Here is an 18,000-nt window from a genome sequence, read left to right as displayed (position 1 = left end):
AATTGACCCTTTAAGTTACAAAACTACAAAGAAACCTGAAAAGATTAGAAAACCCTAAAAAATTATAAAAAGTAAAAACAACCCTCCAAAAAATCAAACATTAGACACAAACACTTCTAAAATCTAAAAATTATAATTAACCTCTTGAAAATTCTAGTAAATACAAACGAACCTCTAAAAAGATCTAAAAATTATAAATGACCGTTATTTTGGGTTTTTTTGCTAAAAATTAATGGGGCTTAAATGAAAAAATGTAAAACTTATTGGGTTATTGGGGTGTACTTTAGTCATTTGACTATGCATGAATTAATGATGTTAATTTTGAGGATTTTTAGCCAAAAATTATTGGGCATTTAGTTAGAGTTTTAAAGATATTTGATATTTAGTTCCAAATAGTAAAATTATTGGGGGTTTAGTGAGATTTACCTTTATGCTAATTTTGAGGGTTTCACGAAATTGCAAAAAAAAACCCTTAGAAAATCTAAAAATGTGAAAAACACTCTTATCATTCTAAAATTATAAATAATCCATAAAAATATTATAAGTTATAAATAACCTATGTGAAATCAAAAAAGTACAAACAACCTCCTTTAAAATTTGAAAATTAAAAACAAACCCCTAAATGTTCAAATTTTCAAAAAAACACCTAGAAATTTTTAAATATGAAAAAATAGAATCCTAAAAATTTTTAAATTATATACTACCCCCTAAAAATCTAAAAAATCATAAACAAACCCTTTAAATTAGAAAATTACAAATAAGAAAATTACTAAAACCCCCCAAAAATATAAAAAGTACAAACAACCCCCCAAAAAATCTATAATTAGAAGCAAATCTCCTAAACATCTAAAAATTATAATCAACTCTTGAAATTTTTAATACTTATGAAAAACCTCTAAAAAATATTTAAAATGTAAACATCCGATGTTTGAGGGTTTTTTCCAAAAAATATTTTAGGTTAAGTGGAAAAAAATATAAACTTATAGGGTTATTAGGGTAACAACGTTAGCTTTTAGGGTGTAAAGTGAGAAGAATTCATCGTGATTTCTTAAAATTTTAAACTTGAGGGGGATTATCTATATTAAGCTCAAATCTGAGGGAGTTTTTCAAATTAAAATAGTTGAGGGGGTTTTCGTAGAGAATATATATATTTAAGGGGAGTTAAGTGAGAAAAGTTCAAGGGATTATTTTGAAGTTTCATAGTTGAGGGGGGTTATCTACAATATACTTAAACATGAGAGAGTTTCCTCATCTTAAAATAGTTGAGGGAGTTTTTGTAAAATTAATCCATTATTTTTTAAAATATAATATTATAAAATCTCACTAAGTAATAATTATAAGAAACCCCCTTTAACTTTTAGATCTTATCAAAAAACCTCAACTTTGAGATTTTATTAGAAAATTCCCCTAAAATTATCGATTTTGGAGTGATTTCCTGATAAAAATCTCAAAGTTAAAGAGGTTTTCTGATAACCCCTAAATATAGTGGACTTTTTGATATTTTTAAAGTTATGCGGGATTATCTGATTATCATCCAAAGTTAATGGGGTTTTTTTGTTGATATTCAGCATTTAAAATATTTTACTTTATTCTCATTGTTATCTACATTAAACATGAGATATATCGTTTGCTTAATAAATTTTTATATTAAATAAGAAAAATATAGTATTTTACTATAAGCAACCAACTCAGAAAAAAAGTTTTTTCTATTTTTTATAACTGAAAAAGGTAGTTTGAAAAGTGAAAGCTAGATATTTAGGCTTTTGAAATGTTTAATATATATGTTAAGTCAAAGAATTTATGCATCTCAGATTATTCAAATAAGGGCTCTTAATTTAAAACTAAATTCTAACTTAATGTATTTCATTTTAAATATTTTATATTTCTAAATACTTTATAAACATGCGTGAAAAGTGGTATAAATTAATTTTAGTCACATTTAAGTTCTTTTGATGTTTTGATCATCATATGTTCAATATATATCATTTTAATATATTTAGGATCATCACAAATTGCGAGCCTTTGAAATGTTCAATAGGTATGGTAATGAAATATATCATTTCAAAATATTTATGATCTTCACCACTTGTAATTATTTCAACAGACTTAAATTAGAATAACTAGATCCCATCAGAGTAACACTAGCCACTACGTACTAAGAAATAGAGATGAATCATGATAGAAGTTATAGCTGAGGCAGTTGAGCTAAAAATGCTTTGAATTACAAGATTGATCGTATGAAATGGAGAAGGATCTTCAAATAAATAGATAGCTCATGCTCATTAAAAAATATAATTTAAAGACATGAGCAAATCTCTAATTGCATGAAATTGTCAAAGTTAGCTATAAAGCAATTTTATGTCTCAAAAAATAACAATTTATTCTACCAAGAAAAACATACATACTAGCATAAAAAAAAAATTAGTCATTCATAGCTTGCTTTGACAATCCAGAACATAAACATATAGAATATAATAATATTACCTTAAAAAAATTCTCATAGTTAAGATACATGGTTATTGGTATATGATCTTTCCTTAGGAGCCTATTAGCCTCATGGGATATAACATTAAAGTGGAATTTAATTATTAAAATTGTAAAGGGTATAAAATACTGTGAATTCGTGCAACTTATAAGATGAAAACATAGGATTGCGATGAGAATGAAATTATTTGCATAAAAATTAGTTTTTAATAAAAGGATCTTTACATTCATGTACTATTTATTATAAATTGCACTTAATGTGAATTGACCGTGTAATTTTGACTTTGGCTATGGTAATTTTAATACTTTTGATTAACTATATAGTATGCAGATAATAAATTATTTTACTTTTTCACGTGAAATTAAAAGAAATATTTCACAACTAAGTTAAGTAAGAAAATAGAACCAAAAAAAGATAATGATACTTAACAACGTGCAATGCACGTGCATCTAATCTAGTAAACTCAAAAAGAAAAGAATCAGAGAAGAAAGAAATCTCAAACCATAATAATTCCAAAGAAACCTCAAACCATAATAATTTCAGTTGATATCAAAAAATTTATAAAAATAAAAATAACCAACATGTTTTATTCAAATAAATAGAACTTACAAAACCTAAATATTAATACATGATCAATGTAATCATTAGTTAGTAAGCTGTGAGAGGAGACTTTGCATGAGCTGGTCAGAGAGAGCTCGGTAGGTGGCTTGAGAGGGATGAACTGAGTCCCAGAACAAGTATTTTGAGGTGTCAGCGCATGAGCCGCCATTGCACGCTGGTCCCATCTCTATCATCCCACTTCCACAGCAGCCAATACTAGTATGCGTAAACCCTGATTAAACACCAAAAAATCAAATCAAGGAAAATTCAGTATCAACAATAACATATTTGAATTTTATCGCCTTTTTGGTTATCAATAATGAGCCAAAAAACTAAGGAACTTTGTACAAGATTTCTATATATAAATTCCACATGGAGTTGTTTCCCCACCTCTCCAGATAAAGGGAATTTCTAGTAACTTTCCCTCTAAAAATTTAAATAAAGGGAAAAGGGGAAGACGTCCAATTCCGTTTTCATATGTTTTAAAATTGAAAATTGTTTTTCTAAAAAAATATATTAAAAAGTTGGAGAAAATTGATCAGGATTACTCGAAGTTAAGGCCTAGAAACATGTAGAAGTAACTTCATTCTTTTGACCGAAAATCATAGGTGATAAGAAAATATTAGAATTGTGAGTAGATATATATGCTTCATAGTCTCACCATATTTTCTAGAAATCCATTTTCTCATATGCTCAAGGTTTCAAAATTTTAATTTTGACAGAAAAGTTTAATAAAAGTTGGAGAAACTAGGGGAGTATCTTAATTTACAGATTCAGATTGTAAGTCACATTATTTCTTCTGAATTATATCCCCTGCCAATTTGAAGTTCATAGTCTTCGAAACATTTGAAATCATGGCTAAACAAAAAAGATTAATATGAGGCAGTTTGCAGGAAATATTAGCATTGCGAATACGCTTAACAAGTACATTATAAGCTCACCATATGCCCCCGGATTCTTGATCATGTGCATCACTGGATTGTATATATCCACATAAGCGAATCTGGTGCCTTCGAGCGAAGACTCCATTCTGTTGATCAAGGCTTGCAGCCTTGAGTTGTATGAAACCGAATCTGCATTCTGCTGATCAATGCAAACTCGCGGACCAAGCAATCTTGTAAAGGAGCCTGTTTTCATTAAAGCGGTCACGGTGTTTATTGTCATCTGAATTGGGACGCATCCCAGGGGTGGGAGGCCAGAAATCGTGAATTTACGGGCACCCAACGTGTACAGCCGCTGCACATTCATACATAATATATACAGGGGGAAACTTTGTGTTAACACCGCAAAGATTTAGAAATTGTACAGGTATTTATGAAAATTTGATAAGTTTGAGTATGTGAATGCACCCATACAACATTAACATCACTCAAAATGTGGGAGTAGTCTCCCTTATAATGCGTTTAAAAGGCCAAAAAATGGTAAATGAAGAATATTTGAAGAACTCATAATCTCCACCTTCTTGTTTCTATAAATTTTCTCATTATACATTACATGACTGAGGTTGAGGCATCTTAATCTTCAAGAGCTATGCATATTTAAATAATGATTTATAGCCCGGTAACAGGGTCAAAAGATCAAATAAAAAACATATTATTTGGAGAGAAAATGAGAGATTTTTCCGCCTCTTGTTGCCACCACAGCCTTTTTATGATTGTACGTAAATAGGAAGACAGAAGAGGTGGAAAGGCACAAGGGGAGCTGAAAATAGAATTAGGTGCCTAATAATTGGAGAAGATATAATAGTTAGACTTAACTGTTATGTTTAGTCTATTGTATAGACTAGTGTGAACACCGTGCAAGGCACGTCATATTTTTTCCTCGCTACAATAACCCATGTTTTAACTGCTGCATCAACTTTTTGAATTTTCAAATTGCTACAGTAATATCCTTACAAAACAATTGCTGCCCAGTCTCATGTTTGCTACTTACTGTAGCGTTTACTGTAGCATGAACAGTAAATCTTGGGTTCTCATGTTTGTATAGAGGAATAGATTTAACTGTGATGTTTAGTCTATTGTGTGGACTTGGAGGTGCTTTTATCAAGAAAGATAAGAGTTCATATGCTTCCCTGAAACAATGCTAGTAGTTGGCTATGTATAGAACAGTACTAGAATTAATAAGGAAGATTTCATGCTACTTAAACCTACACTTCCAAGTGTAGAAATCACAACAGAGAAGCCTTGTGCTCAGGATTTGGATCCTCTCCACTACAAAAAAGTAGTGGAGAGACCACTGCTTTTAATCTTAAGCGTTGATTACTTAGTAGGCGGTTATAATACAATCTAAATCTAACACTTACCATACCCCCGTGTATTGCACTCATTCCTAATTTGCACTAAAAGAAAAAATCATAACCATCAACTAGATAATCAATGACTGTGATTATGTAGTGGTCCCTCCACTATTTTTTTTTGTAGCGGAGAGGATCCGAATCCTTGTGCTCAATATGAAGATTCATATGTTTAAACTGTATTTGTTAAGTTATGCACATGAAAAATAAGAGCTATGCTTCAAAGTGAGTGTAAGTAAATAAATTACATTTCTCTTCAAAATATGAAATAAGAAAAGAAAATTTTATACCATGAAAATCTTGCTAATTTTTCAATAAAATCTCTCCCAAGTGTCAACCAATCCATAAGAAAAATCACGTTTAATTGCAAATAGACCTGGCCTGTACTATCACCGATTGCGGATAGACTCTGTGCCGTTCTACTGTTGCAAATAGACTCTCTAAGTTAAATTATTTTTTTGAATCATTGAGAGCGAGAAAATTGTTTTTAAACAAATAAACCTCCTGAAGAAAAAAGAATTTCATTCAAGGGGTGTCTATCTGTCACAATTGAATTACAAGGGAGATACAAAGTACAAAACGTATATCCCCAGTTAACCCAAAAATTAATAACTTCAATCTCTTAATGCTAAATTTCAAGACACTGTTATGAATTTTGGACTAATACTTTAAAAAAAGGACCAATTTTTTGGTAATTTTGTTTGTAAGTGCGGTTCAAAATTAATTAATGGCATGCTTTGAAATTTAACCTTTTTTTTTTAAATTTAAAAAACCTGAAAAGTTTGTAAATTGTGAATACACACCTGAACAAAGCTCTCCATCTTCTGCAGTAAAAACCCATGATACTCATCCACACTAAAACTCACCCTCCTCAGAGGAGTCAAATAATAGTTCATTATCAAATCATTAGACCCCGCGCCAATAACAAACACCGCACTCTTAACTACCCCATCAGCCTTCTCTCTTCCTACACCCTCCCTCAGCCTCCCAACATACTCCTCAAAGTTGTGAACCTGACTCCCCATCGTCACCACCCCCGCCGTCCCCGCCGTCAGGTCGTCAAACCCCGACTGTGAACCTGACTCCCCATCGTCACCACCCCCGCCGTCCCCGCCGTCAGGTCGTCAAACCCCGACCCGGCCGACGCAAAGCTGACCCCAGTGAGGAGGTCGGCCACGGTCAGGTTGGGGTCGGAGGAGGCGGGCAGGGTTTGCTTGAGGCCGAGGGAGGACACGAGGAAGTCGGTGATGAGTTTTCCGTTGGAGAAGCGGCCGGTGTGGGCGGCCATACGGGGTGTGTTGGCGGCGGACGAGGGTTCGGATGAAGTTGTTGTTCGAGGGTGGAGTCGCCGAACGCGAGCACGGCCGATATATTGTGGGGTTGGGAGGAGGAGGAGGCTAGAGGGAGAGGGAGGAGGAGGATGAGGGAGAAGAGGATGAAGGTGATGTTGGAGTTGTTCATGTTTTTTGATGATGCAAATACGTGCATGTGTTTATCTTTGTGTTTTTGTTGGATGTTTGCATTGTGCTAAGTATTTATAGGGGTTTTGGATTGGGAGTTAGTGCTTGAATTGAATTCTGATAATTATAGCGGTGCTTGTTTTGTTCGTAGAGATTTATAGCAAAGGGAATTGTTTCTGTTAAAAATCCCCCGTCTGATGAAACACTGTGAAATTTGGGTTGCGTAACTTACGGTGGATATTTTTCACGGTTGCGTTTATCTATCATTCACCAGATCGAATCTCTGCGTAGAGGAACTCTAAAATCTAAAGACAGAAGGCTCGGTAAAAAAATTAATTTAAAAAATAAAAAACATGTATTCATTACTTGGCTTAGATAAGGCGAAAAAAAGCATATTTTCTGGAGCACGGTATTTTCATGGGATTGAGAATTCTTAGGCGCCGGGTCACTAAAGAAGTATGACCCTTTTCAAACTGTAGCCTCCGATAGTACACAGATGCTGGGTTAAGGAGAAACAAATCCTTGCATGTCGCTGAACTTACAAAAATGATCAGAGAAATCAGGATTAAGCACGTAGGAAACATGAAAAAGTATCAGGAATACAATTAACAGCAGAATTCTTCATCCACCAAGAAACAAAAGGGCTTAAACATCCAATTGATAACAATTGAAATGATTGCAGAACGAGAGGACAAGCTGGTTTAAAATCAATAACAAAATTCTAGTACAAGCTGAGCTATATGAGACCATCACCATATGGCAACCAAAAATTCAATTAAAAGAATATTGTCTCCAACTCTCCTCGCTTTATAAGAGACTTTAACAGAGATGCCATCAGCATTTCCAACCTCCTAACTAAAGCCGATTTTTTTATCAGCAATTTTTACATAATGTTGTGAAAGAAGATTTTGGAGAAGACTTAGGCATGCAGGTCTTTGTCCGATCTCCACACGGGGCCTTTCTGAGCATCACCAACCGTGCCATTCTCCAAACCAAGTAGAGGATCTGCTTCGCCCTCCTTTACCTGAAGTTAATTGGTAAGAAAGGATGAGTCACTAAAAATGAGAAGTCAGTTCATAGTTAGAATGTGATGAATGGAGTACACAAGGAACTACTTATAATGTTGCATTTTATATCGATGCTTTTGAAGGAACAAAATTAGAGAATTCATCAACAGACAGCCGCCGAGTGCAACCAATCAAACTGACACTTTCCTCGTCATGGTTTCCTAATCACGTTTAAACTCCTTTTCTGTTTCTTCACCCTCTGCTTCTTATTCTTCTCTCATTTTTCTTTTTCTCCTTTCTTCCTTTACTGCTCCTGCTTCACAATCTTCCCCTCCCCCTTTTTGCTGTTTTACAGTTCTTCATCCCCTTCTTATTGTTCTTCTTCTCTCGTTTCTCTGCTGTTCTTCCTTATGGCTCACCGGACCTTTTTTCTCTCCTCTTCTTCCTAAAAACTGTCACATGTTCGAGAAGACTCTATTTCATTCTGACGAAGCGATCAAAGAAGCCCCTAGTATGCCACTTTATGTGACTAATACTGTCCTATATACCTGCTCTATTTCTAACTGAAGCACTCTACATTCTGGATAATGTGGTACAAACTGTTCATGCATTTTACAGTTTTACATTAAAAAAATGAAATTGTGACCAGCGGAAAACTTTCTAAAATATCACTTAGCAAGCATGATTAATAGAAAGAAGATTGAATGGAGAAGACTTTATAGCAAAGCAAACTACAATAAGAAGATATCTGTCCAATGCCCAGTGAATATTGTTATATGGAAATTAATAAAGTACAAGAGGATATTCGAAGTGCACCGTACCTGTGATGACTGGGATGATGCTTCATTTGGCTTTGGCTGACTCTCTCTTGAGCAACAGTAAGAATAGAGAATCATGCCAATTAAGGCTACAAAAATACCAAAGATGTTTCTCCAGCTAAATGGATCTCGAAGTAACACATAGCCAAATGTCAAAACTAAGCATGTTTTCAAATGACCCAAAACTTGATAAGTGACTGGCGATGTTTTTCCAATTACAAGAAATGTGCTGAAGTTGACAGAGACAGATATCAAACAAGACAGGACAATGAAGAACTGCAAGCAAATTAATGATAACAGATCTTAGTTGCAAGAGGCAAAAAGACTAAAAAATAATCAAAAGGTAAAAATTTCACTTACCAGGACTTTAGGTGTGTACTCGAATGCAAAAACATTCAAATTTGTAAGAAGGCCATCAAGAAATGGACCAATGATGAACAGGGTCAGTGCTTGATAAGGGCAAGATTGATACAATAGCTGCGTTGAAGAGACCTTAAACCTTTTCTGAATTGTGTTGGTCATCTGAGAATAGATGGTTAAGGTTCCAAAAAGAAATAGAACAATATGACATTGAATGTGACTAAAAGTTTTAAAAAAATAAATTTCCAAATTAGCCTACTGAATCACTGTTACACCATAAACCGTGCTACATAATTTTCAACTCTCTTTATTACATCTATTCTTTATGGTGGATCTGTTGGATCAGATACAATAAGCAACTCTGTCAAATTTGTTTTCTGATAACTACTGAATGCTATTACACTGCTACAACCATGCTCTAAAATTCCTAAATGGCTTCTTTGAGAAGGGTCCACAACAAGGAATCACTATTCAATTTTGCCAATAGGAATGCACAGAAGCTTTGTGTGACGAATGGTGCGTTGTAGCCCACTAATGTGAGAACACAGATAAGTTTCGTAACAGAAGTTGGCCCAGACCCCAAAGCAGCAGGTTTCAAATGCACAAAAAAACAATAATAACTATGCTCGTGAAAGTAGTCACATAAATATCCAGTTCAGTGGGCTGAGAAATTTCCTCTTAGTGTTCCTATATATAGCAAGAACAAATTTATACAGCATGGAAATGACCTGAACACCAAATTATGACATATACTTGATTGCTATTGACCAAAAGCTAAATTCAACATACAATGTGCCTCTTGGGCTGAGACCTAACCTCCCCATTCAGTATGGTTATCACTTGTTTTGTCCATAGGAATGTCAGTTTCATATACTTTAATATTTCAGAACGCCAATACGAATCATTTGAAGATTAACTCAAAGCACTACCTTACAAATGCAAGTATCTTACGAGACTTAACCTCTCCCGATCAAAATGGTTATCATCTTTTTTGTCCATAAAAGGTCATTTTCATATACTGCAAATACGAATGATTTGAACACTAAGTCAAAGCACTACCTTACTAACGCAAATATCTGATGAGTCTTAAAGTCATTGAAGAACTTTATGCAAATTCATTGTGATGAAGTAACTATTGAAGGATACAATTTGAGCAATGCAAGTTGTAAGGACTGCAAGTAGTGATAAGACAGATCCCAGAGTATTGAGTTGCAGATCTGTCACAGTCGCAATGCCAACACCAACAAGAAGGATGGTAAGTGAGAACTGGACACTCTTACTGCAAAAGGAACCAAACATTGTGCATAAACAACAAACTAGAGATAGAACAATGAGATAATATAATTTATCTTAAAATAACAGGATACGCAATGGATCAAAAGTTATATCAGCGGGCGTCGAACGAGCTCACTGAATAACAAGAAGACAATTCCATTTTGGCTAAATATCATAGAAGCCCCCTTATCTATGGACAGTTATCAAATAATCCCCCATAACTTCCAAAATATCAGAAACCCTCCTAAAGTTTAAGGGTTATCAGAGAACTTCCTTTAACTTCAAAAATTTTCAGCATGAACCACAATTTCACAGGGTAAAATACTCCTATACATAATTTTACCCACCCATGTGAAACTTGGGGTAGTTTTCTGGTAAAATTTTAAAGTTCAAGGGGGCTTATCTCATAGCCCCAAAACCTAAGGACGATTTTCTGACTTTTTAAAAGTTATGGGGGTTTATCTGATAATCCCCAAAAGTTTAAGGTTTTCTGATATATATTTCTGATTTGAGTATCCTCCTTCAAATTAAAAGGCTCATACTTTTGACGTATCCTGATAAGCAGACGACTCTAGGACCAAATTCACACCATGAGCTGCATGAGCCAAGACCGAGCCCCAATTAGGTAAATTTCTCTACCCCTTTAAAGTAGCACTCAAATCAGGCATCCTACTTCAACTAAAAGCATTGCTATTGTCGGGTCCCAATTATCAATAATGTTAACAAAGCATATCAAATAATAATATAGCTGTTGGAGACATAAAATTAAGGGGTGCTACATTCTAAAAGGAGGCTAGTAGCTATTTAGGTAAAATCACAAAGAAGTTTATTGAAGTTCATCAAGTATGACCAAAATGTTTCAGAGACGTTTTGCTTATGCTTCATGTGGGTGTGCATATATACACACATGCACGCGCCCGCACGCCCGCGCACACACATCTTAAAAACTGTGTTTTTGTCCTTAAACATTCCAACTACATTAAAGTTTAAAATGTAACAGGGAAAACAAAATTTTAAAACAGCGGAATATGGGTGGGGCTGCATTACGTAATATGGAGTGGAACTGTGGAAGTACATGCACCCAAAAATTGTAGTAGCATCATTATGTATATGTATGGATTTGAGTAATAAGGGGTTGGTATGTCCCTCCACACACTTAGTAGGTGTGTCGCTGACGTGCATATATCCAGACCGTGACATCTAGATCTTCAATATGTCCAGACCATAGCTAATGGGCTATATAAACAATAACTGTGCTCCTTTCACTTTCTGATTATTCTATTTGAGTGTCTGCTAAATACAGTGTAAGTAAGCTTACCTGAACTTCTTCCTGAAGAAAAGAGTTTCCAGCAGAACAGTGCAAGGAATGATTGCCAGTTTTGTCATCTGGAATTAAAAAAATGCAAAATATCATCTCCAACAGGTAAACCCCACAACTGAATTATGAAAACAAAATCTCTGGGTAGATTTAAATTGTAAGATAAAACAAAACCGATAGCCATCACTGTACAAATAAAGGAAGAGTACTAGGACTGCTTTTAAAAGAAAAGATGACATATAACAATGTAAATATATATACAACATAAGTTGATGTTCCGATGTTAGTGGTCAAACTAAATCGCAAGATGACAAGATGAAGTAAGATTATATCCAGTATTCCTGTTGACACTCTGATTTTCAAATATGAAGCTGTCAACAAATAATACATTTAATGAAATATTAAAAGAAAATATCAGTGGTTTAATAAAAAAATATCAGTGGTTTAATACAAATTAATAGGTATAACTACCATACTTTGTCCCCGGTTTTGTGCGTAGGGTGACTATTGAAAAACTTTTCAGATTATTTAGACAAGATATTTATCCCGGTTATCTTATGCAATTATCTTTCCAACACTCAGATGATAATCGCATGATTCAAGCCTCATCCCCAATATCATGCAGAGTGTTTGTAAGCACTTTGTTAAGGGCAAGTTTTAAGATTCAAAAAAAATTTCCCTCCAGATTATCTAGAAAAGGCATCTATCCTAGTTGTGTAACTATCAGCTCATGTGATTTTCTTGTTCCCCCTCAGTCAATTCACTGTACTTTGTTGCAGGAGACAGTGTCAACTAGCCATTTATGGATAGAGGTCAGCATGCACTGTGATGCCACATTGCCACATCCTCTCTCTCTCTCATCAAGCTCCTCCAAAAAACAAAGTCAAAAGAAATTTCTTTATTCCTGTGAATTTTAAATAGCTATCAATCATATTGATCACAAAGAATAATAGATAAATTTTAGTAGTATTCTCTCTAAATTATGAAAGGACATAAAACCTTAATATTATATCCAGGGTATATTTAGCAAAAGCTGAATCAGAGAAAGCAGACAGACCTGATAGAATCCAACTGAATTGAAACCCAAGCTCAAGTTCAGCAGCCCAATGGAGATTCCATTGAGGACTCCGAAGCCCATTACTGCCCTTGGGTCAAAAGGTTTATGTTCAAACAACTTCATCCATAATGCCACATGAAGAGAGCAAAATGTGACTAGAAGATGCCAGCTTGTCAAAGTTGTAGCTGCAAATAACAGGGGGATGTAAGCACCTAAAGGCCTTCCAAAGGGCTTTGAATTTAATTTATAAACTGAGAAGGCTTATCAAAATATATAGTGTATTGTAGTGTACAATATTTTGTGTGGTAAGCTACATTAACCCTATAGGTACACATACATAAGATGCATGCAAATTTTCCTGCATATTGTATTGAATTGTACGGTACATCAAATATTCCGTATAGCAAGATGTGGACAAGGGTTAATTTTAGAAAACCCCCTTCAATCACGGGGCTTGTTTCAGAAAGCCCCCTCAACTGTTTTAACTATGTAAAATCCCCCTCGAATTTGAGGGTGTTGTAGATAGCCCCCCTCAACTTTCAAAATATGACCAAACCCCCCTTAACTATGGGCTATTTCACAAAACCCCCTTTATCTTTCTAGTTTTTTTTTCAAATAACCCCTCTAATATTTAATTTAAAATATGCAATGACTAAAATATCTTGGTTGAAAAAATTCATTGAAGTTTAAAAACCCAACCCGATCAAAATATTAGACCTCAATTCAATGGGTCTGGATGAGGAAATTAATCTTCAAAAAAATTCAAAAGTTTCAATTATTTCAAACATATAAGCAGAAAATAACAGAGTTTAGTGTTTCAAAAAGAAAGAAAAAAAAATCATATTCGCACGTGAACCTAGCAATGAAGATGGGGGAATAAAATAAAAGCTATTTGTAACCAAAAAAGTAAGGAATATTATGGTAAAAATTTTAATGTCTTAGGGATAGTATGGTCATTTTAAATCATGTGTTCCTTTAAATTTTAATTATATTAGTTTAGGGGGTTAAGTGAGAAAAATTGAGGCGGTATAAATCATATTTTGAAAGTTGAGGGGGTTATCTACAACAACTCCATAATTGAGGGGGCTTTTCTAGAGTTAAAATAGTTGAGGGGGGTTTTCTGAAATGACCCCCATAGTTGAGGGGGGTTTCCTAAAATTAACCCTATGGACAACTCCTGAGTCAACTTCTAGACTCCATTACTTGAATCTTCCAGATATGCAGATTCAATGGCATAATTGAATTAGACTTATCAAAGTTGGATGAAATTTGAACTCGAAACAGGAGGTACAAATTTTTAATCTACTTGAATAAAATCTTCCATGACAACATCCTGAATGATGGTAACAAGAAACAACTACTTAAATGAATAGTATGTTGAAATCCGGAGCTTAATATGTTTCCTTAATCCAACATGGAAATTTGAAATGATATAAGCATTATCCCTGAAATTGCACTTGCAAAGAAAAACCTAAGCAAGACCAGTCTCGCACCAGTGCCTATGAACGTCCTTTTATACAAGAAATTTGTGCCACTCCTATGTGAACGTGATATAATGTGGATATGCGGGCAAGAACGAGAACGTATATGTTTGAAGCTATCATAATATTCCTATGAACATTGGAAAAATAGCAAACAGCTCTTGACTGCAGCATCCTAAAGCCCAAAAATGCAGGGTATGATATACAGACAAATATATAAGGATCCTATAAATAACTTATATTCCATCCAGTAGGGGTGGAAACGAATCAAATAATTGTTAAACAGTTCGGTTATTATTCGTCCAAATATTCAATCATATTCGATTAGGTAGTTCATTTAATAGTAAATGAATATTTTTTTAGTATTCGGTTCATAAATGAATAGAATTTGACCTGAGGTATATTCGATTCGTTTGATTATTAAATATTCGTTTATATTTTTCTACTTATATATTATTGCATTGTATTATCTTTTATGCGTCCATAATTTTATAAATATTGCTATTTATAAGTATTATATTAATAATTTATAAACATATAATATAATAATTCTAAAAGTGAGATATCGTAATAACATAAGTAAAACGTTATAAAAATAAATAAGAAAAGACTTCAGACATAGGGTTTGAAGTCAAGACCTCATCCCCAATAATCTTGTGACTTACCCAGTGTGCTAGTGAGATATTCGTGAACATTTAACAAATATGGTCGGTGTACAATCAACATTGAATTTGACCAACTGCTTCCAATTCAACTGAAGTTTCATAATGTAATTCAAATCGAATTCGTGAAAACTAACCACATACGAATCTGAAAACCATGGTATTCGATTCGATTTGGTTCATTTCCACCCCTACCGTCCACTATGCTCTTATGCCTAATCACTAAACTATCAACAAAGCAACAATCTTTAATGAGTTTAATCATAGACATGGATTGATAGAAGTTTGAGTCTCAACAATTCATCCAAATACATGCACAAAGCTATCTGTAACTTAAATGAATAGTTAGCCAACATCAAAAAGGTATGCAAAATATATGTATGTGTATGCGTTTGTTTGTCTGGACAATCATTAAGATTCTCCAAATTCATGTGGGTGGAACATATGCATGTTTTTGTGAACAAGCATTAAAATTCTCCAAATTCGTTCCAATATACTACGACCGAATAACAATAGTATCAAATTTAACAAATAATGTGATGGATCTGATCGTATGCATAAATGGGCCATGTAGAGGATACGTCCCACAATGGCAAAATGGTAGGGATGGTTGTGGGATGTCCACAATCCAAGTCCTCTGCTTAGCAACAAAAAAAGTTAAGACAACAATGCACCGACACGAATGAGCTCACAATTATGTTTTGTAAGTACCTTGCTAGCACAAAAGTGGAAATTGTCTTGTATAGAACATCAGACACCTGCCTAAAGTTAACATCAAATTGTGCAACTTTCTCATTACAAACTTTTCCTTTATGTAGCTCTCTAGAACTAAACTTATACTTAAAATTCAACAACACTGAAAAGAGTTTCAAGCTATAAGACTGATACAATGATGATACAGGAAAAACATATTAGAACACAAATAAAGGTATAAATCACAACCATGATTGCAAACAAGGGTAGGGTTTTATTGGTAAAACTTGGATCCATAAAAGTATGACACACCAATCAAAATCATATTGGTATTGGAAAAAAATAGAGATTAACGCTTTTTTCCATTCAAATGGTCAAGACGGTTTTGGTTCAAATAATGATGATGTATCAGCTTAGTTCGTGAAGTGAAATTAAATTTTTTTCCTCCTAGGTGCGGTATCATTCATTCTTTGTTTCCTTTCTATTTTGTTTGCGTTATTTCCATCGTGTCACCTTACAGAAACTATCCGCTTAAAGTTGACACGTCACATAAATGCTAAAAACTCAACAACAAAATACATGAAATAGCTCAAACTATTTACGTAAAATAATCATTGAGCTTAGAACATTTGCATGGAGAGTATTAACAACAATGAACGCACCATACAATATCCAAACATAGAGCCATGCCCTTCTAATTGTGCATGGAATTAATGCTTAACAAAATAATAACACCCACCAATAAATCCAGAGAATAATAACAAAATCGAGTAGAAAACATCGTATCCAACAAGGAAATACAACATCCAACCAATGGCAAAAAGTCCTTATGTAATACGACAAAGATGAAAGAACGGTATGCAACACTTTCCACATAACTACACACTAAACTTAATGCCAAAATTCACTAAATCCTAATAATAACCAATAAGGAGCCATTTTTAACAAATTGAGGACGAATTATCCAACAACAAGCAAGTCGAATTCAAACAAACTATAAATCTAACGCTAAAAACGCAACAAATGCAATTAATCAAAGAGTCATCGGCATCTCTTACCAAAAGTAAATCCGAGAGTGCTGATGAGCGCCTTGTTACAGATCACAATCGAAACCGAGGAGACCACTGAAAGACTCAGCGCTCCCACGGTCCCCAGCTGAAACTCTCCCATCTCCAATCTCCAATCTCCAATCTCCAATCTCCAATCAACTCAACTCCTTCAGTTTCTCAATCTAAATTCAAGAACAGTTTTAAATCGCAATTCCAAATCTTTAAACAAAATGTAGCACTAAGAGAGAGAAACAAACAGAACTAACCTCATTCCCGATCGAAACCGAGATCGAGATCTGGAACTCGAGGATCTCGAAAACCCTAGATCTCTGTAGACTGAGGAGAAAATCTACCTTCCCTTGAAATTAATTGCTTGAAGAATTGGGAATCTATTTATATCGCGATTCTGGAGTTAGTTCTTTTTTTTTTCTTATTAATTATTCGCTTATTTTGGAAGAAAGCTACAAAAGAGAGGAGGGAGGTGGAGATCTGTTAGCACACAGGAAGCGAAGCAGGTGTGAGTGTCGGTTCGGTGTATGGGAACGTTTATCTACTTCTTTCCTTTTTCTTGATGGAAACAAGATTGTAAAGATGAGGAATAATAGTAAAAATAGAAATGTTTTCTAAAGCATGCAATTTGCAGTTTTAGGCAGGAAAAATTAATATGATGGGTCATAGAACCTTATATCTTAATAATGAGAAAGTTCGTAATCTTAGAAACATGAATCCATTTTCTAAATTATAATAAACTTTAAATTTACAACTGTCTTCTTTTTGCTTTTTTTTTTACATTGATAGGTGTACGGAGTAGTCACTCTTTATGAACTTCGTTCTTAAATGATATTGGATTGGCTCCAAAAATGGGGCATGATGCTTAAATTTGGTAGAAACTGTTATTCCAGGCTTATTTTTGTGCTTACAACAATATAAGAAATGCAACAAAAAATTAGATTAAAAGTGTATTTGTTTCTACATTGCAGATCTCCAATCCACATATCTGTAGTAATTCATTTTTTAACACTTTACCGTAGAATGAATTGTTGAGAAGTGTCATATATATAATTATATTGAGCTTGTGTTAAAAAAAAATTATATTGAACTTCTACTTGCAAAATAAAAAAATAAAAATTTGAGAATACCAACACATACGTTCATGCCATTTTGTAGTAATTTTTTGTACAAGCTTTACTTAGTAATTACTGTTCTTTCACCATCTTTACATTTCATATCATATCGATTTCTCATATGTTTGTGAGTAAATATATACTACAATTAAGCCTGCACTACGGTATTATTTACCAAATTCTATGTGGCCAAATTGATAATATGGTTTTTGTATATAACTATTAACAAAAACTTCAGCTACAATTTTTTAATACTAGTTGCAGACTAAATTTTCAAACCAGTTAACAAAATAATACATCAATTAGTAAGTTTTATCA

At 33.9% G+C, this 18,000-nt stretch overlaps 2 protein-coding genes across 2 annotated transcripts; both read right to left on the bottom strand.

The window, feature by feature from the left end:
* LOC109830040 (GDSL esterase/lipase At2g40250-like) lies at positions 3,012–6,443 on the bottom strand. The gene is made up of 3 exons (XM_020397193.1): positions 6,182–6,443; positions 4,027–4,321; positions 3,012–3,317 (listed from the first exon to the last, which is right to left on the bottom strand). Exons 1-3 carry the CDS (start codon positions 6,401–6,403, stop codon positions 3,130–3,132), a joined length of 705 nt encoding a protein of 234 aa, XP_020252782.1. The 5' UTR covers positions 6,404–6,443; the 3' UTR covers positions 3,012–3,129.
* Positions 7,481–17,112, bottom strand: LOC109830039 (uncharacterized membrane protein At1g06890-like). The gene is made up of 8 exons (XM_020397192.1): positions 16,825–17,112; positions 16,568–16,740; positions 12,674–12,858; positions 11,617–11,684; positions 10,170–10,302; positions 9,024–9,185; positions 8,667–8,939; positions 7,481–7,862 (listed from the first exon to the last, which is right to left on the bottom strand). The coding sequence occupies exons 2-8, from the start codon at positions 16,677–16,679 to the stop codon at positions 7,758–7,760; spliced, it is 1,038 nt and encodes a 345-aa protein (XP_020252781.1). The 5' UTR covers positions 16,680–16,740; positions 16,825–17,112; the 3' UTR covers positions 7,481–7,757.

This window comes from Asparagus officinalis, chromosome 2 (genome assembly GCF_001876935.1).
Source record: "Asparagus officinalis chromosome 2, Aspof.V1, whole genome shotgun sequence".
Taxonomy (NCBI): domain Eukaryota; kingdom Viridiplantae; phylum Streptophyta; class Magnoliopsida; order Asparagales; family Asparagaceae; genus Asparagus; species Asparagus officinalis.
This window is presented reverse-complemented; position numbering and strand designations above follow the sequence as displayed.